The sequence below is a fragment of the Pseudophryne corroboree genome, chromosome 7 (genome assembly GCF_028390025.1).
Source record: "Pseudophryne corroboree isolate aPseCor3 chromosome 7, aPseCor3.hap2, whole genome shotgun sequence".
Classification (NCBI taxonomy): Eukaryota; Metazoa; Chordata; class Amphibia; order Anura; family Myobatrachidae; genus Pseudophryne; species Pseudophryne corroboree.
The window spans coordinates 286,967,450-286,989,771 of NC_086450.1; the positions used below are offsets into that span (position 1 = coordinate 286,967,450).

The 22,322-nt window shown below is 46.9% G+C and overlaps 1 protein-coding gene across 4 annotated transcripts in view; it reads right to left on the reverse strand.

Moving 5' to 3' along the window:
* MRPL28 (mitochondrial ribosomal protein L28) overlaps positions 1-22,322 on the reverse strand; it is a 37,103-nt gene that overhangs the window by 3,021 nt on the left and 11,760 nt on the right. For all 4 annotated transcript variants that reach the window (XM_063934198.1, XM_063934199.1, XM_063934200.1 and 1 more), the window contains exons 4-5: positions 7,542-7,676; positions 6,331-6,417 (exon numbers count right to left, since the gene is read on the reverse strand). In XM_063934198.1, coding sequence (XP_063790268.1) covers positions 6,331-6,417; positions 7,542-7,676 — 222 coding nt within the window. The remainder of the gene's footprint in view (positions 1-6,330; positions 6,418-7,541; positions 7,677-22,322) is intronic.

The window sequence follows — 22,322 nt, forward strand, 5'->3', positions numbered from 1 at the left end:
ATGAGAGAACTCCAGGTCCTCTTTTGCCAGGATATCAAATTTGTAGAATTTTACAAACGTGTTCTCCCCTGACCACGTATCTGCTCGGCAGAGTTGTAATGCCGAGACCTCTCGGGCAGCCGCCCAAGATGAGCCCACCTTCCTTGTGGAATGGGCCTTAACCGATTTAGACTGTGGCAGGCCTGCCTCAGAATGTGCAAGTTGAATTGTGTTACAAAACCAACGAGCAATCGACTGCTTAGAAGCAGGCGCACCCAACTTGTTGGGTGCATACAGTATAAACAGCGAGTCAGATTTTCTGACTCCAGCTGTCCTGGAACATATTTTCAGGGCCCTGACAACTTCTAGCAACTTGGAGTCCTCCAAGTCCCTAGTAGGTGCAAGGCACCACAATAAGCTGGTTCAGGTGAAACACTGACACCACCTTAGGGAGAGAACTGGGGACGAGTCCGCAGCTCTGCCCTGTCCGAATGGACAAACAGATATGGGCTTTTTTGAGAAAAAACCACCAATTTGACACTCGCCTGGTCCAAGCCAGGGCCAAGAGCATGGTCACTTTTTATGTGAGATGCTTCAAATCCACATATTTGACTGGTTTTAAACCAATGTGATTTGAGGAATCCCAGAACAACGTTGAGATCCCACAGTGCCACTGGAGGCACAAAAAAGGGGTTTGTATATGCAATACTCCCTTGACAAACTTCTGGACTTCAGGAACTGAAGCCAATTCTTTCTGGAAGAAAATTTACAGGGCCGAATTTGAACCTTAATGGACCCCAATTTGAGGCCCATAGACACTCCTGTTTGCAGGAAATGCAGGAAACGACCGAGTTGAAATTTCTTTGTGGGGCCTTCCTGGCCTCACACCACGCAACATATTTTCGCCACACGTGGTGATAATGTTGTGCGGTCACCTCCTTTCTGGCTTTGACCAGGGTAGGAATGACCTCTTCCGGAATGCCTTTTTTCCCTTAGGATCCGGCTTTCCATCGCCATGCCGACAAACGCAGCTGCGGTAAGTCTTGGAACAGACATGGTACTTGCTGAAGCAAGTCCCTTCTTAGCGGCAGAGGCCATAAGACCTCTGTAAGCATCTCTTGAAGTTCCGGGTACCAAGTCCTTCTTGGCCAATCCGGAGCCATGAGTATAGTTCTTACTCCTCTACGTCTTATAATTCTCAGCACCTTAGGTATGAGAAGCAGAGGAGGGAACACATACACCGACTGGTACACCCACGGTGTTACCAGAACGTCCACATCTATTGCCTGAGAGTCTCTTGACCTGGCGCAATACCTGTCCCGTTTTTGTTCAGACGGGACGCCATCATGTCCACCTTTGGTATTTCCCAACGGTTTACAATCATGTGGAAAAAACTTCTCAATGAAGTTTCCACTCTCCCGGGTGGAGGTCGTGCTGAGGAAGTCTGCTTCCCAGTTTCCATTCCCGGGATGAAAAACTGCTGACAGTGTTATCACATGATTTTCCGCCCAGCGAAAAGTCCTTGCAGTTTCTGCCATTGCCCTCCTGCTTCTTGTGTCGCCCTGTCTGTTTACGTGGGCGACTGCCGTGATGTTTTTCCCACTGGATCAATACCGGCTGACCTTGAAGCAGAGGTCTTGCTAAGCTTAGAGCATTATAAATTTACCCTTAGCTCCAGTATATTTATGTGGAGAAAAGTCTCCATACTTGATCACACTCCCTGGAAATTTTTCCCTTGTGTGACTGCTCCCCAGCCTCTCAGGCTGGGCTCCGTGGTTACCAGCATCCAATCCTGAATGCCGAATCTGCGGCCCTCTAGAAGATGAGCACTCTATAACCACCACAGGAGAGACACCCTTGTCCTTGGATATTGGGTTATCCGCTGATGCATCTGAAGATGCGATCCGGACCATTTGTCCAGCAGATCCCACTGAAAAGTTCTTACGTGAAATCTGCCGAATGGAATTGCTTCGTAGGAAGCCACCATTTTTACCAGGACCCTTGTGCAATGATGCACTGTTTTTAGGAGGTTCCTGACTTGCTCGGATAACTCCCTGGCTTTCTCTTCCGGGAGAAACACCTTTTTCTGGACTGTGTCCAGAATCATCCCTAGGCACAGCAGACGTGTCGTCGGGATCAGCTGCGATTTTGGAATATTTAGAATCCACCCGTGCTGATTGTAGCAGTATCCGAGATAGTGCTACTCCGACCTCCAACTGTTCCCTGGACTATGCCCCTATCAGGAGATCGTCCAAGTAAGGGATAATTAAGACGCCTTTTCTTCGAAGAAGAATCATCATTTCGGCCATTACCTTGGTAAAGACCCCGGGGTGCCGTGGACAATCCAAACGGCAGCGTCTGAAACTGATAGTGACAGTTCTGCACCACGAACCTGAGGTACCCTTAGTGAGAAGGGCAAATTTGGGACATAGAGGTAAGCATCCCTGATGTCCCGGGACACTATATAGTCCCCTTCTTCCTGGTTCGTTATCACTGCTCTGAGTGACTTCATCTTAATTTGAACCTTTGTAAGTGTTCAAAAAAAAAATTTTTAGAATAAGTCTCACCTAGCCTTCTGGCTTCAGTACCACAATATAGTGTGGAATAATACCCCTTTTCTGTAGTAGGAGGGGTAATTTAATTATCACCTGCTGGGAATACAGCTTGTGAATTTTTTCCCATACTACCTCCTTGTCGGAGGGAGACTTGGTAAAGCAGACTTCAGGAGCCTGCGAAGGGGAAACGTCTCGACATTCCCATCTGTACCCCCGGGATACTACTTGTAGGATCCAGGGGTCCTGTACGGTCTCAGCGCCATGCTGAGAACTTGTCAGACGCGGTGGAACGCTTCTGTTCCTGGGAATGGGCTGCCTGCTGCAGTCTTCTTCCCTTTCCTCTATCCCTGGGCAGATATGATCTTATAGGGACGAGAGGACTGAGGCTGAAAAGACGGTGTCTTTTTCTGCAGAGATGTGACTTAGGGTAAAAAACGGTGGATTTTCCAGCAGTTGCCGTGACCACCAGGTCCGATGGACCGACCCCAAACAAGTCCTCTTCCTTTATACGGCCATACTGTGCCGTTTGGAATCTGCATCACCTGACCACTGTCGTGTCCATAACATCTTCTGGCAGTTATGGACATCGCGTTTATTCATGATGCCAGAGTGCAAATATCCCTCTGTGCATCTCGCATATATAGAAATGCTCTATAGTCAATAAAATACTGTCCCTGTCAAGGGTATCAATATTTTTAGTCAGGGAATCCGACCAAGCCACCCTAGCTCTGCACATCCAGGCTGAGGCGATCGCTGGCCGCAGTATAACACCAGTATGTGTGTATATACTTTTTATTATATTTTCCAGCCTTGTCAGCTGGTCCTTGAGGACGGCCCTATCTATAGACGGTACCGCCACTTGTTTTGATAAGCGTGTGAGCGCCTTATCCACCTTAAGGGGTGTTTCCCAACGCGCCCTAACTTCTGGCGGGAAAGGGTATACCGCCCATAATTTTCTATCGGGGGGAACCCACGCATCATCACACACTTTATTTAATTTATCTGATTCAGGAAAAACTATGGTAGTTTTTTCACATCCCACATAATACCCTCTTTTGTGGTACTTGTAGTATCAGAAATACGTAACACCTCCTTCATTGCCTTTAACGTGTGGCCCTAATAAGGAATACGTTTGTTTATTCACCGTCGACACTGGATTCAGTGTCCCTGTCTGTGTCTGTGTCGACCGACTAAAGTAAACGGGCGTTTTAAAAAACCCTTGACGGTGTTTTTGAGACGTCTGGACCGTACTAATTGTTTGTCGGCCGTCTCATGTCGTCAACCGACTTTGCAGCGTGTTGACATTATCACGTAATTTCCTAAATAAGCCATCCATTCCGGTGTCGACTCCCTAGAGAGTGACATCACCATTACAGGCAATTGCTCCGCCTCCACGCCAATATCGTCCTCATACATGTCGACACACACGTACCGACACACAGCAGACACACAGGGAATGCTCTATACGAAGACAGGACCCACTAGCCCTTTGGGGAGACAGAGGGAGAGTCTGCCAGCACACACCAAAAAGCGCTATATATGACAGGGATAGCCTTATGATTAAGTGCTCCCTTATAGCTGCTTTTATATTAATATATATATAGCCATTTATTTTGCCCCCCCTCTCTGTTATACCCTGTTTCTGTAGTGCAGTGCAGGGGAGAGACCTGGGAGCCTTCCTGACCAGCGGAGCTGTGACAGAAAATGGCGCCGTGTGCTGAGGAGATAGGCCCCGCCCCTTTTCCGACGGGCTCGTCTCCCGCTATTTAGTACATTTAGGCAGGGGTAAATATCTCCATATAGCCTCTGGGGCTATATGTGAGGTATTTTTAGCCTTTTTAAAGGTTTTCATTTGCCTCCCAGGGCGCCCCCCCCCAGCGCCCTGCACCCTCAGTGACTGCCGTGTGAAGTGTGCTGAGAGGAAAATGGCGCACAGCTGCAGTGCTGTGCGCTACCTTAAGAAGACTGCAGGAGTCTTCAGCCGCCGATTCTGGACCTCTTCTTGCTTCAGCATCTGTGAGGGGGCCGGCGGCGTGGCTCCGGTGACCATCCAGGCTGTACCTGTGATCGTCCCTCTGGAGCTTCATGTCCAGTAGCCAAGAAGCCAATCCATCCTGCACGCAGGTGAGTTCACTTCTTCTCCCCTCTGTCCCTCGTTGCAGTGATCCTGTTGCCAGCAGGAATCACTGTAAAATAAAAAACCTAAGCTAAACTCTCTAAGCAGCTCTTTATGAGAGCCACCTAGAATTGCACCCTTCTCGGCCGGGCACAAAATCTAACTGGCTTGGAGGAGGGTCATAGGGGGAGGAGCCAGTGCACACCACCTGATCCTAAAGCTTTACTTTTTGTGCCCTGTCTCCTGCGGAGCCGCTATCCCCCATGGTCCTTTCAGGAACCCCAGCATCCACTAGGACGATAGAGAAATAAAACTTATATCTGTATGATGCAGCATATTACTGCACAAAATACTAGAGGCCACACCTTGAGACGTTTGGGTAAATGTATGAACACTCGCTATGGAGGAGAAGCAGTATGTGCACTATACCGCTTCTCCCCCATGTATGATAGCTGCAGAGTGTGCACACTAGCAGGATCGATATGTGTGGGCAATGTATGAAGGGCCAGCATCGCTGACCGTTTAGACACCTGCAGCTGTTGATTTCGACAGCTGCAGGTGTCGATGCCCATACACCACAGCAGGGACAGAGCTGTTACTGCGTGTGGCGGGTGCCGGCTCCTGACAGCGCTGGGGATCTGGCGTGAGTAGCGAGATCCCGCGCATGCACAGAGGAGCCAGCCGGAAAGGAGACACAGCGCGTCAGCTCTGAGCTGACATGCTGTGAGCCCATGGGAACATCGCCGGAGGAGGGAGCTTACGCACCCTGCTTCGGCAGGCAAGATGTTAATACAATGGATTCAATGGTAAGTGACCAAAAACGCTCTTTTTCTTTTTCAGCAAGGCTTGTGGGACACCTGACCATGGGACATTCAACAGCCGGCCCTAAAGGAAGGAACGTTAAGGTTACCTGACCAGGGAACTGTATGGCCAAACTGGGTGTTACCTGAAGCAAAAACATGAAAAATGATAAAAACGAGTAAATGTATGGACAGAAGACCAGGCAGCTGCATGACAGACTTGTTGCCCCGAAGCCCTGAGTCACACCGCCCTAGTGGAATACACTGACACCCGGTTTAGTGCCGGACAGCCAACACTAGAATACGTTCTAGTGACCACCGATCAGATCCAACGCGCAATGGTCTGCTTTAAGGCGGCCTACCACATTTGTGTGAATCATAAAGCACCAGCACAGTACGGGTTGGCCAGGGTGCCAAAGCAAGATTTTTCCCTAAAAAGAATGATTTTAGGAAGAAAAAAATAAATCAGACTTGGTCTAGGGGTGCGTGAAGAGATGCAATGATTTCTATAGATTTCATTTTCTCTCCTTTGATTAAAAAGAAAGAACCCTATGCTGCAGGTTTATTTTGTTTTTTTAAACTCTGCTCTCTAGCATTACAAGAAATAAGAATTTTTCATGTGAAATTTTCAAGGGAGACACAGGCCTTATAGTCTGGATGTGAGGGGCTACACAAACCTTAGCCAAGGTGCGTAATTTTATAACATACTAATTACAATATTTATCCAAAATATCAGGCACCAAGAACATACCACTGGTGTGAGGAGAGAGAGGCAGATACTGGTGGAGAACATTGCTTGCATTAGTTTAACCAAGAACTCATGAACATTCCCACAATAGATGCCAGAAGGTGTCCTGAGAGTCATAACATAAATACTTACTTTCTTTTCTAAAAGTCTTTGCTTTTCTACAGCTTCTTCCAAACTCAAGCCGACCCATTCTGCTTCTTCTAGTGGAATTTCAAATGCCTGAATAAACAAACACATAAATACACAAATAAATAAAATAAAGTAATAAAAGTGGTGGTGAAACTACAGGTTTTTTTTACTACATTACGTGGATTGGTATAAAGGGGACGGTAAAATACCTGTAGTAATATTTACATGTAGCAATGGGAAAAAAAGTAACACATGCGAACAGGCAATTTCTAAGGAAACGCAGAGTTAAAATTTTTTTTTTTTTTGAAGATAGCAAGTGGTGGGGGATGCCAGCTGAGCATGGTTTAACACAAATGCTAACCATCTCTTCACCACAAGTCAGCGGAGTCAGAGAATGTAGGCAGCATGTAGCCTATGACCTTGGAACACACAGGTCTATCAAAGTCCAGTGATAGAATCAGAACCAACTCTAATAAAATGTATATCGGTGAGAAACGTACAAGCATAACGAGTTCTACTAGTAATAATTGTTGGAATTTCTGTTTCAAACCTTATTTCTAGATTTAATGACTATGGGCCTGATTCTGAAGGGGAAAAGGTAAGAAAAAGCAAGTGACTGAGCACCTTGGTAAAAGGTGGGGCAGATTTATAATGCGTGGAGAGATTTAGATTTCAGAGAGGCGTATCCAAACTGAAAAGTAAATTGCAGTGTAAATTAAAGCTGTCCAGCATCTGTGGGCTACATGCAAAACCAGCCAGTATTTTCCCTGCATGCAAAAATGTATGTATGTATTTGCACCTCTTGCATTGCAATATGGTTTGTCTCGGTGCACAGTTACTTAACCTTTTTTACTTTATTCCCAACTCAGAATCAGGCACTACAAGCATTACACCAATCACATCTGGCTGGAGTGCAGGGTAATGCTATTCCATGGATTTGAAATTCCTGGGTGGCAAAGACTGAACAAGCAGATATATTAAAGGGGAGTTATACAAATTGTACTTTATGTCTGTTATTATAGGGACCCAGTATAACCACTAATACTACAGTATATACTATTTCTCCTTACATTCAAACAAAAATAAACCCCACATGAATGACGTGTGAGAACACCTGTTTGTACCTCCATTGTCATGCCCTCATCATCACAGGGTTTACTATTCTGGTTTTATGAAAGAAAAAACCCCCACAATCACACAACTGAAATCCACACCTTGTACTTGTTATAAATCTGTTCCCTCTTTACTGGATCATTGGGGTAAAGCTTTTGATCTTTGGTTGCAAGGCGTAACAGCATTGCTCTTTTTAAATCCATTCCTAGTTTTGAACACAGATCTCTCTTCGGAGTCTAAAAAAACAACAACAACAAAAAAACAACAGTTAATGATGGTACAATTAGTAGAATCGGAAAAAAAAGAAAAAAAAGGAAAAAAAAAAGAAAGGAGATTTATGGTAGACCTACCATGGTTAAATCTATTTCTGCAAGGTACATTGGTTCTACAGGGAAACATCAGGGTGTAGATATGGATCTTGATCCAGGCACCAACAGGCTAAAGTTTTAGACTGTCCCAGGATGCATTGGGTCTTCCTCTATAACCTCGCCTCCAGGCACTGTGAGCTCAGTTTTGTTAACCAGTCCAATGCAGGAGCAGGTAAAAGAGAAGGTAGATGTTAGTCACATAGAACCACGTTCTCACGACAGGAGAAGGGACTAGCGGCTAATGCCATACAAACCCATAGAAGCAAGGTGCGTCAGGGCAGGCGCCCTGTGGAACCAATGTACCTTGCAGAAAGAGATTTAACCATGGTAAGTCAACCAAAATCTCCTTTTCTGCAGTGGGGTACATTGATTTCCACAGGGAAACATCTGGGATGTCATAAAGCAGTTCCTCATGGGAGGGTACGCGCCGTAGCGGGTATAAGAACCTGGCGTCCAAAGGAAGCATCCTGGGAGGCGGAAGTATCGAAGGCATAGAACCTAATGAACGTGTTCACTGAGGACCAAGTAGCCGCCTTGCACAATTGTTCAGCGGCCGCGCCTCGGCGGGCCGCCCGAGAGGGTCCAACAGACAGAGTAGAATGGGCTTTGATAGCAGCAGGAGCTGGGAGTCCAGCCTGCGCATATGCTTGTGCAATCACCATTCTAATCCATCTGGCTAATGTCAATGTATGCTTATTCGCAGGCCAGCCACGTTTGTAAAAACCAAAAAGTACAAAAAGGGTATCTGACCTCTTGATAGAGGCAATCCTCTCCACATAAATACGGAGAGCCCTTACCACATCCAAAGACCGATCTTTGGAAGACAAACCAGAAGAGATAAAGGCCGGAATCACAAACTCTTTGTTAAGGTGAAAAGATGACACCACTTTAGGCAAATTACCAGGGCGAGTTCTAAGGCGACAGGACAGAGCACCTAGGTCTGACACCGTCCTAGCAGAAGCAATAGCCAGTAGGAATAGGACCTTGACCGTGAGCCATTTAAGGTCCACTGACTCAAGAGGTTCAAATGGAGACTCATGCAGGGCATTCATGACAACAGACAGATCGTATGGAGCCACAGGAGGGACATAGGGAGGCTGAATCCGTAAAACACCCTGAGTGAAAGTATGAACGTCAGGAATAGATGTAATTTTTCTCTGAAATCACACCGACAAGGCAGAGATATGAACCTTGTGGGAGGCCAGACGAAGGCCTAAGTCCAGGCCTTGTTGCAGAAAAGCCAGAAGTCTGGAAGTACTGAATTTGTAAGCATCGTAATTCTTAGCAGCACACCAGGTGAAGTAAGAATTCCAGACCCTGTAATAAATTTGCGCAGATGCTGGTTTGCGGGCTTTCAGCATAGTTTGGATAACCGCCTCGGAGAATCCTTTCTGTCCTCAGGAGTGAAGCTTCAAGAGCCACGCCGTCAAAGCCAATCTGGCCAGGTCCGGGTAGACACAAGTGCCCTGAACGAGGAGGTCTGGGCGTTGAGGAAGTAGAAAAGGACACTATCGATAGAAAAGCAGGTCTGAGAACCAATGCCGTCTGGGCCATGCTGGTGCGACTAGAAGTAGTATTCCTCCTTCATGCTTGAACTTCCGCTGTACCCTGGGCAGGAGTGACACCGGAGGGAACACGTAGGGCAGCCAAAAGTTCCATGGAATTGCCAGTGCGTCCACGAACGCTGCTTGAGGATCCCTGGTTCTTGATCCGAAGACCGGAACTTTGTGATTGTGTCGAGACGCCATCAGGTCTACATCTGGTGGCCCCACTTGTCCACTAGGAGTTGAAAGACTTCCTGATGAAGACTCCACTCTCCGGCATGCACGTCCTTACGACTTAGGAAATCCGCTTCCCAGTTGAGGACCCCTGGAATGAACACTGCCGATATTGCTGGCAGATGGCGTTCAACCCAGCGAAGGATTTTTGACACTTCCATCATTGCCATGCAGCTCGGAGTGCTGCCTTGATGGTTTATATATGCCACCGTGGTGGCGTTGTCTGACCGTACTTGAACAGGCCTGTTCTGTATCAGAGGCAGGGCGAGAGACAAAGCACTGAACACTGCCCGTAATTCCAGAATGTTTATCGGAAGGAGTAATTCCTCCCTGGTACACCGACCCTGGAAAGCGTGTTGCTCCAACACCACGCCCCAACCCCTCAGACTGGCGCTCGTAGTCAATAGGACCCAGTGGGGGGGATCTATAAGGTACGGCCCCTGCTCAACTGCTGGTCCTGGAGCCACCAGGTCAGCGACAGACGAACCTCTGGAGTCAAGGAGACCATGTGAGACCTGATCCGAAGAGGCAAGCCATCCCACTTGGCAAGGATTAACCTCTGCAGAGGGCGGGAATGAAATTGAGCGTACTCTACCATGTCGAACGCCGACAACATCAGGCCTAGTACTTGCATCGCCGAGTGTATCGACACTCGTGGGATAGAAAGGAAGTATATGATCCTGTCCTGAAGCATCAGGACCTTCTCTGGAGACAAACAGCCGTTGGCTGTGTGTGTCCAGCAGTGCCCCCAGGTGCACCATGCTTTGAGCAGGGACCAGCGAGGACTTCTTCCAGTTGATGAGCCACCCGTAAACTTGGAGGAAGTTTACCATCAGTTGCAGATGACTGAGGAGGACATTGTGGGAGTTTGCCAGAATCAGCAAGTCGTTCAGATACGGCAGGATCCCGACTCCCTGGCGACCGAGATGAGCAGTCATCATGGCCATAATCTTGGTGAAGATCCAAGGAGCCGTGGCCAGTCCAAACTGTAGAGCCTGGAACTGATAGTGTAGGTTGCCAATAGCAAACCACAGATATTGCTGACGTGATATGGCAATAGGTTATATGCAGGTAAGCATCCTGTATATCCAGGGATACCATACACTGTAGTCTCCGGGTTCCATGGCCAGTAGAATTGAGCGCAGTGTTTCCATACGGAACTTGGACACTCTCACAAACAGTGATTTGAGGTTGAGTATAGGCCAGAAGGACCCATTGGGTTTCGGTACTAGAAACAGGGTCAAGTAGTATCCTCTGCCTCTCTGGGACAGAGGTACCGGCACCACCACTCCTGTTTCCAGGAGGGAACGCACAACCAATTGAAGAGCTTGCGCCTTTAATGGATCCAAAGGGATAACCGTGGTGTAAAACTGGCGAGGGGGACGTCTCTTGAAAGACTGCGTACCCGTGAGAAACAGCTTCACGCACCCATGCGTCTGAAGTGGTCTTTAACCAGACCTGGGTAAATCACAGAAGTCGGCCTCCCATCTTGGGATCTCCCAGGGGGAGGCCCGCCCTGTCATGCAGAAGGCTTGTTGTGTTTAGAAGCAGGCTGATGGGCTGTCCAGGATTGTTTTGCCTTGGGCTTTGTGGTTTTGGAAGTACGAGATTGTCTTGGGTAAGTCTGACCCTTTGCTTTCCCTTGAGGTCAAAAGGAGCGAAAAAAGTGCTACCTTTTGCCTTCTGTGCAGAAGGAGTAGTATTAGGGAGAAAGGCAGTCTTAGCAGCCGCCAAATCAGCCACAATTTTTATTGAGGTCTTCCCCAAATAAGATGTCTCCCTTAAACAGGAGAACCTCCAAGGTCTTTTTGGAGTCCAGGTCCACCTTCCATGACCTCAACCACAGAATACGGCGAGCCAGGATGGACATAGTCGACGCCTTGGCTGCCAACACACCCGCCTCAGAGGACGCCTCCTGAATGTAATAGGCTGCGGTGGTAATATCTGGCATGGTCAGATATATCCTGGGGCAACTCGTCCTCTAATGCCTGAACCCATGCTTCAATTCCTTTTGCAGCCCAAGAGGCTGCTATAGTGGGTCTATGTACAGCACCTGTAAGGGAGTAAACAGACTTCAGGCATCCCTCCACACGCTAATCTGTCGGTTCCTTTAGTGAGGTGACATTGGTGACAGGCAGAGTAGATGACACCACCAGACGGGTGACATGGGAATCCAGCGGCGGTGAATTCTCCCACTTGTTACACAACTCTGTAGGGAGAGGATAGCGAGCTACCATCGGCTTAGACAGGGAGAATTTCCCTGGAGTAATCCAGGGTTCTTGTCGTATGTCCACTAAATGATCAGAATGCTGTAATATTGTTTTAGTTACCTTCTGACGTTTAAACGTATCCGTTTTTTTAGACACCGTAGTGGAATCCTCATCCTCCTCGGATATTTGCAGGATCTGCTTAATAGCAACCACTAGGTCAGGGACATCAACCCGAGTTGTAGATTCCTTGTCAGAAGCAGCTATGTCAGTGTTAGACGGGACAGTGTGCTCCCCGTCCTCTACAGAAGAATCTTCTGAGAGATTAGTGGATTGTGAGGAGGAAGTGGCCCGATTAGATGACCCCGTGAGACGAGAGTGGCTTGGGGCAGTCTTATGTCTAACCAAAGATTGATTCAATTGCTGCAACTGGGTAGACAAATTATCCACCCAAGGTGGATATACCATAGGGACAAGATGCGACTGTAATGGTACAGGAGGTCCCATAGGGGGCATAAGGCGTGTCACAAGCGTATTTAGCATAGTTGAAAACGCAGCCCAAGGTGGCTCCTGATTGGTTACAGGAGCTGCGGACTGACTGGGAGATGTATGGCACATAGTACACAGACCATCATACAAAACTTCCCCCTCAGACAAAGCCTTGGCACATGTGCTGCATGATGCAGGAGCGTCTTCGGATTTCCCGCCCTTTATGTTAGACATTTTCAGTTATGCAACAACAGAGAGTATTAGTACGATACAGCTAGGCAGAGTACAATACCTGAAAATAAATTCCCTTGTATGTGACCGCGTACATAGAACACAACACCAGCGAATAAGTCCGGTATTATGCGACTGAGTACACAGTAGAAAACACTATGGCCCTCATTCCGAGTTGTTCGCTCGCTAGCTGCTTTTAGCAAAATTGCACACGCTAGGCCGCCGCCCTCTGGGAGTGTATCTTAGCTTAGCAGAATTGTGAACGAAAGAGTAGCAGAATTGCGAATAAACAATTCTTAACAGTTTCTGAGTAGCTCGAGACTTACTCCTACACTGCGATCAGCTTAGCCCTTTTCGTTCCTGGTTTGACGTCACAAACGCGCCCTGCGTTCAGCCAGCCACTCCCCCATTTCTCCAGACACTCCCGCGTTTTATCCTGGCACGCCTGAGTTTTTCCGCATACTCCCAGAAAACGGTCAGTTTCCGCCCAGAAGCACCCACTTCCTGTCAATCACTTCAGTGACGAAAATTCTTCGTTTGGACGTGAGTAAATCTACTAAGTTTTGTGGTAAAATACTTAGCGCATGCGCGCTGCGTACCATGCGCATGCACATTTTTGCCTTAATCGCTCCGTTGTGAAAATCGTCAACGAGCGAGCAAGTCGGAATGACCCCCTATATCGGTAAATATTGTGAAGCACTATATATGTGACCCTATATATGTGTGTGTAATGCTTACATACATGGTATCATTGACAATGACACCTGCTTATTCTTTAAAACTGATTTTCCTAGAATTCGATTTTATACAGCTTGCCAAAGATTCATAAGAATTTGAAAAGGGCGCCTGGCCGTCCGATCATTTCTGCGAGGGATTCCCTGACAAGTAGGGTATCTGAATACCTGGACTTTTTTCTACAGCCTTGTGTGCAGGTACGTGCCACTTATCTTAAAGACACTACCTCTTTGCTTAAACTGAATGACTTGGGTACAGTTCCTGATAACACCTGGATGTGCACCTTGGACATAGTTAGTCTCTACATGAACATTCCCCATACTGGAGGACTACAAGCAGTTTGTGATTTGGTAACTCATAACCCTCTATACCAAGGCCCTGAAAAATTTTTTTTATTTCATTGTTGGAGTTTGTTCTCTTTAAGAACTATTTTTACTTTAACGGAGAATTCTTTCTTCAATGCACGGGATGTGCAATGGGGTCTCAAGTCGCACCAACCTATGCTAATTCTTACATGTTTTCTATTGAGGAGAATTGTTTTTTTCAACAGAGATGTGATAAGAGTCTCTTCTACTTTAGATATATAGATGATTATTCTTTTTTGGCATGGAGGGTGTGAAGAATTTGTCAACTATATGGAGGCTATCAATGATAGAGACTGTCCTATCAAGTGTACCTATACGTTACTATTGATAACAAAATTGTGACAACATTGCACACCAAACCTACCGATAGGAACACTCTCTTACTTGCTAGCAGCCATCACCCTCCTGCCACTAAAAAAAAAAAAAAAAAGATAACCCTAAGCATTTGCGAATAGGGTTAAGAGAATTACCAGCGACGTAGATACCCTTACAAAGGATCTTAATGTGATGTCGCACAAATTCAGGAATCGAGGTTATTCTGACAGGATACTAGCTATGGCCAGACAAAGAAAGGGTTGATCAAATACTTAGGGTTGAATTGCTTTAGGAGAATATTGCTAAGAAACAAACTGACAAATTACATTGGGTTAGGAAGTTTAATACCCTCCGTAATACGGTTGAAAAAAACCCACCAGAAGTCTATGGCTTATTATACAAGGGGACAAAGAACTTAAATCTTTGAACCCATTAAGTCCCAAGTCATGCTTGAAAAGGGGGTAGAAATCTGCGTGATTGGTTAGTACGTCCCGATATCACGGAACAGTCTACTCCATCTATACATACTCAGTATAGGAGGGCAGGTTGTTACAAAAGCATAAGGTGCACCACATGTAGACACATGATTGCTAGCAAAGTCTTTTTCCATCCCTATACGGGACGACGTTTTAACATCAAATTTGCACTGACATGTACTTCTTCTTATGTAGTCTACATGATTAAGTGTCCATGTGGTTTATGCTATATCGGTAAAACGATACGTACTTTTCGTGAGAAGATGAGTATGCATAGGTCCTCGATTAGGGCTGTGCTTCAGGGAAAAGCCTCTGACCAACCAGTTGCCAGACACTTTTGAGAAAAAACATAGCCTTTCTTGCTTTAAACATATTATTATAGATCATGTCCCCGAATCTGTGCGAGGAGGTGATCGCTATAAGAGGTTGCTGCAACTTGAATGTAAATGGATTTTTTACTTGGATACGGTGAAACCAAGGGGACTTAATGATCAGCTCTCATTTAATGTGTTTTTATGACACTGCTCTCCTTTTACAGCATACACGTCAACATTTATTTGTATTTTATATAGTATTTGATGTGATTGTTCAGGTTTAATATCAGAGACAGGTTGCCATAGCAACAGGGACTGCACGGCCAGCAAATTTATATAATGGTCTTTCTATTTAATGCTCTATTATCAGAATTGACTATGTATGCTGTTAATAATGTCCTGGTGACTGTAGTTGCTTTTTGTTGCACATTTATAATCTTTTTGGTGTTTTTCTAGTGTCTATGTTGTTTTACCGGGTTACCGTGGCAACGGTGGTTGCTCCCAGCACACACTGCACTGGAAGTCACCGGAAGTGGGGCTGGCGGCGCTGGCCAGAGCTGCGGGGACCTGGTGTCTGTTATAAAAGGTATGTACACTAACTATTACATTGTTGCTGTATCCTGAAGACGGGTAAATAAACCCGAAACGTTGAAAATATTGATTTTTGAATTATTTGTTCTGCTTCTATAAGTCCAATGAGTGCCGCCCTCTGTTTATCCTGTGCATGTTTCCTATGGATGGCTCCTTGGCAAGCTGCTGTACAAAGGGAGTGCCGACCATCTGGACACACACATATAAATAAATAAAATAAACAAATAAACAAATAAATAAATAAATAAATAAAAAGTGCGGTCAGACCGGATGTATACATCAGAATACTCGTACACTTGTTCTTAACTAACGCTGTCTTTATATTCACATGTAGAATACTTGAGTGCTTGTAAAACCACGGTGCTGATGTACAGGCGGATTTGCAAGTAAGACCTTGCCCTGCAGTCCCGGTGACCAGTCGCAGCTATGCCACGCCAGCGTCGCAGTCCGTCTCCCTAGACTGCGATCGGAGCGCGATTTAATGGTGGGTGCCACCTGGGGGACCCTCTTACCTCCTCCCTTCGTAGCAGCCACGCGAACCAGGAGAGCTCTGTGACCGTGTGCCCAATGCAGGAGCTTCCCCGCCGCAAGTACCCGGGAACTAAGCCAACGGGAGTTTGCGACACAGCTGGGGAGATGACGGAGCCGCAGCACAAAATGTCACCCTGGCATGTTAGTGCAGCCCCCCTGTTAAGTGATCTGCTTCTGCAGGCACCAACTAGAAACTGAGCTCACAGTGCCTGAAGGCCAGGTTATAGAGGAGGCCCCGCTGCAGAAAAAGGTATTTTTTGTTGTTTAAAGGAGCTAACTTTTGCTGTGATCATATACACGCTGGCAGTGAGAAGCATCGCTGGTGTCACGGGTTTCAATCCCAAGCAGAAACCCATCGCCATGGAGTTTGTACAGTCACCCTGTGTTTGTGTGGGCTTCTGGCCAAAGACATAGAGGTAGGGTAAATGGTTCCTTACAAAATAAATCCTATGGGTATTAGGGAATATAGACTGAGCTTCACTTATGCAGAGACTGAAGTGAATGACAAATATTCTCTGTCACAAACAACAGTGATATAGGCAAATCTGCAATCTGCGTTACTGAAGGAGTGCTATGTTTAGCCACAGTGCACAGCAGTCTTGTGAGAAAACATTCTTAAAAGACAAAAAATTAAAATAAATAAATAAATAAATAAAAAAAAAAAAAATGTGCACATGTCACAACCAGGCGATAGATGTGTTTTCTGCCCCACAATTGCCTTTTCCTGCAAATAAATAAATTTAACTTCAGAAAACCTGATAATTATGGAACATAACACAAATCACTACCTCCTGCCCAGCTTGGTGATACAAAGGCTATAGAAGGGGAGGGCAGGCAATATTATGTCCCTGTACCACCTCAGGCTTACTTCATGTAAACCTCTTTGTTGCAAAATGTTAGTTTAAACTAAAAAACAAACAAACAAACAAACAAACAAACCTGAAAACAAGTCACATTACATATCAATAAAATGTATTCATGACAAAGCTGGTTACATATATTGTGATCCGGCATTTTGGGCTAGGCACTGAATGTCCAGAACAAATTGCACATATGCAACCATCTTGTAGTCAGGTTCAATAGCAGTATTATTACCAATGAACACAAAAACTGATCATTGTCACCCACATGTGGCAAATGGTGAAGCTACAGATATTCAAATCCTTGCCAGTTTAGTCTAAACAGCGAAAATGGCTCTTTAAACTGACCTGCAGGTAACTGGCTTTCCTCAAACATTGGGGTTGAGCCACTGAGTCTCTTTTTTTCATAGTGCATGGGAACTTTTATATTTTTAGATCTGTGTCTGAAGGTCACCTCTGTTGTGGTATAGCAGTGTTTCCCAATGCCAATACTTAGGTTTTCCAGGTCTTCTCACAGAATCACCAGGAAAATAATTAGTGCCACATGTGGCTTGTGTCAAAATGTGTCAGTTAGTAATGAATACACAAGTGCTCTAGTAAGGAGTATGGAAAACATGCACTGTTAGCTATCCTAGACCAGTGGTTCTCAACCTCTGTCCTCAAGTACCCACCACAAGTTCCTGTTTTCCAGGTCACCTAGCAGTGGAACAGGTGTATTCATTACTCACTGACACAATATAAAAGACCCACAGGTGCAGCAAATTATTTCTCTAACGTCCTAAGTGGATGCTGGGGACTCCGTAAGGACCATGGGGAATAGCGGCTCCGCAGGAGACTGGGCACATCTAAAGAAAGCTTTAGGACTATCTGGTGTGCACTGGCTCCTCCCCCTATGACCCTCCTCCAAGCCTCAGTTAGATCTCTGTGCCCGAACGAGAAGGGTGCACACTAGGGGCTCTCCTGAGCTTCTTAGTGAAAGTTTTAGATTAGGTTTTTTATTTTCAGTGAGACCTGCTGGCAACTGCTTCGAGGGACTAAGGGGAGAAGAAGCAAACTCACCTGCGTGCAGAGTGGATTGGGCTTCTTAGGCTACTGGACATTAGCTCCAGAGGGACGATCACAGGCCCAGCTTGGATGGGTCCCAGAGCCGCGCCGCCGGCCCCCTTACAGAGCCAGAAGGCAGAAGAGGTCCGGAAAATCGGCGGCAGAAGACGTCCTGTCTTCAACAAGGTAGCGCACAGCACTGCAGCTGTGCGCCATTGCTCTCAGCACACTTCGGTCACTGAGGGTGCAGGGCGCTGGGGGGGCGCGCCCTGAGACGCAATAAAAACACCTTGGATGGCAAAAAAAAAAAATGCATCACATATAGCTCCTGGGCTATATGGATGCATTTAACCCCTGCCAGAATCCATAAAAAAGCAGGAGAAAAGTCCGCGAAAAAGGGGCGGAGCCTATCTCCTCAGCACACTGGCGCCATTTTCCCTCACAGCTCCGTTGGAGGGAAGCTCCCTGTCTCTCCCCTGCAGTCACTACACTACAGAAAGGGTTAAAAAAAGAGAGGGGGGCACTAATTGGGCGCAGTATTAACTATACAGCAGCTATAAGGGGAAAAACACTTATATAAGGTTATCCCTGTATATATATAGCGCTCTGGTGTGTGCTGGCAAACTCTCCCTCTGTCTCCCCAAAGGGCTAGTGGGGTCCTGTCCTCTATCAGAGCATTCCCTGTGTGTGTGCTGTATGTCGGTACTTTTGTGTCGACATGTATGAGGAGAAAAATGATGTGGAGACGGAGCAGATTGCCTGTAATAGTGATGTCACCCCCTAGGGGGTCGACACCTGAGTGGATGAACTGTTGGAAGGAATTACGTGACAGTGTCAGCTCTGTATAAAAGACAGTGGTTGACATGAGACAGCCGGCTACTCCGCTTGTGCCTGTCCAGACGTCTAATAGGCCGTCAGGGGCTCTAAAGCGCCCGTTACCTCAGATGGCAGATATAGACGCCGACACGGATACTGACTCCAGTGTCGACGGTGAAGAGACGAATGTGACTTCCAGTAGGGCCACACGTTACATGATTGAGGCAATGAAAAATGTTTTACACATTTCTGATAATACGAGTACCACCAAAAAAAGGGGTATTATGTTCGGTGAGGAAAAACTACCTGTAGTTTTCCTGAATCTGACAAATTAAATGAGGTGTGTGATGATGCGTGGGTTTCCCCCGATAACAACGGATAATTTCTAAAATGTTATTGGCATTATATCCTTTCCCGCCAGAGGTTAGGGTGCGTTGGGAAACACCCCCTAGGGGGGATAAAGCGCTCACACGCTTGTAAGGGCTCTACCTTCGCCTGAGATGGCCGCCCTTAAGGATCCTGCTGATAGAAAGCAGGAGGGTATCCTAAAAGGTATTTACACACATACTGGTGTTATACTGCGACCAGCAATCGCCTCAGCCTGGATGTGCAGTGCTGGGTTGGCGTGGTCGGATTCCCTGACTGAAAATATTGATACCCTAGATAGGGACAGTATATTTTTGCCTATAGAGCATTTAAAAGATGCATTTTTATATATGCGTGATGCACAGCGGAATATTTGCCGACTGGCATCAAGTCTAAGCGCGTTGTCCATTTCTACCAGTAGAGGGTTATGGACACGTCAGTGGTCAGGTGATGCGTATTCCAAACGGCATTTGGAAGTATTGCTTTATTAAGGGAGGAGTTATTTGGGGTCGGTCTTTCAGACCTGGTGGCCACGGCAACAGCTGGGAATTCCACGTTTGTACCCCAGGTCGCCTCTCAACATGAGAAGACGTCGTATTATCAGGCGCAGTCTTTTCGTGGACAAGCGGGCAAAAGGTTCCTCATTTCTGCCCCGTGACAGAGGGAGAGGAAAAAGGCTGCAGAAATCAGCCAGTTCCCAGGAACAGAAACCCTCTCCCGCCTCTGCCAAGCCCTCAGTATACGCTGGGGCTTTACAAGCAGAATCAGGCACGGTGGGGGGCCCGTCTCAATGAATTTCAGCGCGCAGTGGGCTCACTCGCAAGTAGACCCCTGGATCCTTCAGCTGATATCTCAGGGGTACAAATTAGAATTCGAGACGTCTCCCCCTCGCCGTTTCCTAAAGTCGGCTTTACCGATGTCTCCTTCTGACAGGGAGACAGTTTTGGAAGCCATTCACAAGCTGTATTCCCAGCAGGTGATAATCAAGATACCCCTCCTGCAACAGGGAACGGGGTATTATTCCACACTGTTGTGGTACCGAAGCCGGACGGCTCGGTGAGACCGATTCTAAATCTAAAATCTTTGAACACTTACGTACAGAGGTTCAAATTCAAGATTGAGTCACTCAGAGCAGTGATTGCGAACCTGGAAGAAGGGGACTACATGATGTCTCGGGACATCAAGGATGCTTACCTTCATGTCAAAATTTACCCTTCTCACCAAGGGTACCTCAGGTTTATGGTACAGAACTGTCACTATCAGTTCAGACGCTGCCGTATGGATGGTACACGGCATCCCGGGTCTTTACCAAGGTAATGGCCGAAATGATGATATTCCTTCGAAGGAAGTGAATTTTAGTTATCCCTTCCTTGGACAATTCCCTGATAAGGGTAAGATCCAGGGAACAGTTGGAGGTCGGTGTAGCACTATCTCAGGTAGTGTTGCAGCAGCACGATTGGATTCTCAATATTCCAAAATCGCACCTGGTTCCGACGACGTGTCTTCTGTTCCTAGGGATGATCCTGGACACAGTCCAGAAAAAGGTGTTTCTCCCGGAGGAGAAAGCCAGGGAGTTATCTGAGCTAGTCAGGAACCTCCTAAAACCGAGCCAAGTCTCAGTGCATCAATGCACAAGGGTTCTGGGTAAAATGGTGGCTTCCTACGAAGCAATCCCATTCGGCAGATTCCACGCAAGAACTTTCCAGTGGGACCTGCTGGACAAATGGTCCGGATCGCATCTTCAGATGCATCAGCGGATAACCCTGTCACCAAGGACAAGGGTGTCCCTCCTGTGGTGGTTGCAGAGTGCTCATCTTCTAGAGGGCCGCAGATTAGGCATTCAGGACTGGGTCCTGGTGACCACGGATGCCAGCCTGCGAGGCTGGGGAGCAGTCACACAGGGAAGGAATATCCAGGGCTTATGGTCAAGCCTGGAGACATCACTTCACATAAATATCCTGAAGCTAAGGGACATTTACAATGCTCTAAGCTTAGCAAGACCTCTGCTTCAAGGTCAGCCGGTGTTGATCCAGTCGGACAACATCACGGCAGTCACCCACGTAAACAGACAGGGTGGCACAAGAAGCAGGAGGGCAATGGCAGAAGCTGCAAGGATTCTTCGCTGGGCGGAAAATCATGTGATAGCACTGTCAGCAGTATTCATTCCGGGAGTGGACAACTGGGAAGCAGACTTCCTCAGCACGACCTCCACCCGGGAGAGTGGGGACTTCACCCAGAAGTCTTCCACATGATTAAAAACTCGATAGGTATTGCGCCAGGTCCAGGGACCCTCAGGCAATAAGCTGTAGACGCTCTGGTAACACCGTGGGTGTACCAGTCAGGGTATGTGTTCCCTCCTCTGCCTCTCATACCCAAGGTACTGAGATTGATAAGATGGAGAGGAGTAAGCACTATATTCGTGGTTCTGGATTGGCCAAGAAGGACTTGGAAACCGGAACTTCAAGAGATGCTCACGGAGGATCCGTGGCCTCTACCTCTAAGAAGGGACCTGCTCCAGCAAGGACCCTGTCTGTTCCAAGACTTACCGCGGCTGCGTTTGACGGCATGGCGGTTGAACGCCGGATCCTGAAGGAAAAAAGGCATTCCGGATGAAGTCATCCCTATCCTGATCAAAGCCAGGAAGGATGTAACCACAAAAACATTATCACCGCAATTGGCGAAAATATGTTGCGTGGTGCGAGGCCAGTAAGGCCCGACGGAGGAAATTCAACTGGGTCGATTCCTACATTTCCTGCAAACAGGAGTGTCTATGGGCCTGAATTTGGGGTCCATTAAGGTTCAAATTTCGGCCCTGTCAATTTTCTTCCAAAAAGAACTAGCTTCAGTCCCTGAAGTTCAGACGTTTGTAAAAGGGGTACTGCATATACAGCCTCCTTTTGTGCCTCCAGTGGCACTTTGGGATCTCAATGTAGTTTTGGGTTCCAAAAGTCACATTGGTTTGAACCACTTAAATCTGTGGAGTTAAAATATCTCACATGGAAAGTGGTCATGCTGTTGGCCCTGGCCTGGGCCAGGCGCGTGTCAGAATTGGCGGCTTTATCCTGAAAAAGCCCTTATCTGATTTTCCATTCGGACAGGGCGGAATTGAGGACTCGTCCTCAGTTTCTCCCCAAGGTGGTTTCAGCGTCTCACCTGAACCAACCTATTGGTGGTGCCTGCGGCTACTAGGGACTTGGAGGCCTCCAAGTTGCTAGACGTTGTCAGTGCCCTGAAAATATATGTTTCCAGGACGGCTGGAGTCAGGAAATCTGACTCGCTGTTTATCCTGTGTGCACCCAACAAGCTGGGTGCTCCTGCTTCTAAGCAGACTATTGCTCGTTGGATTTGTAGTAAAATTCAGCTTGCACATTCTGTGGCAGGCCTGCCACAGCCAAA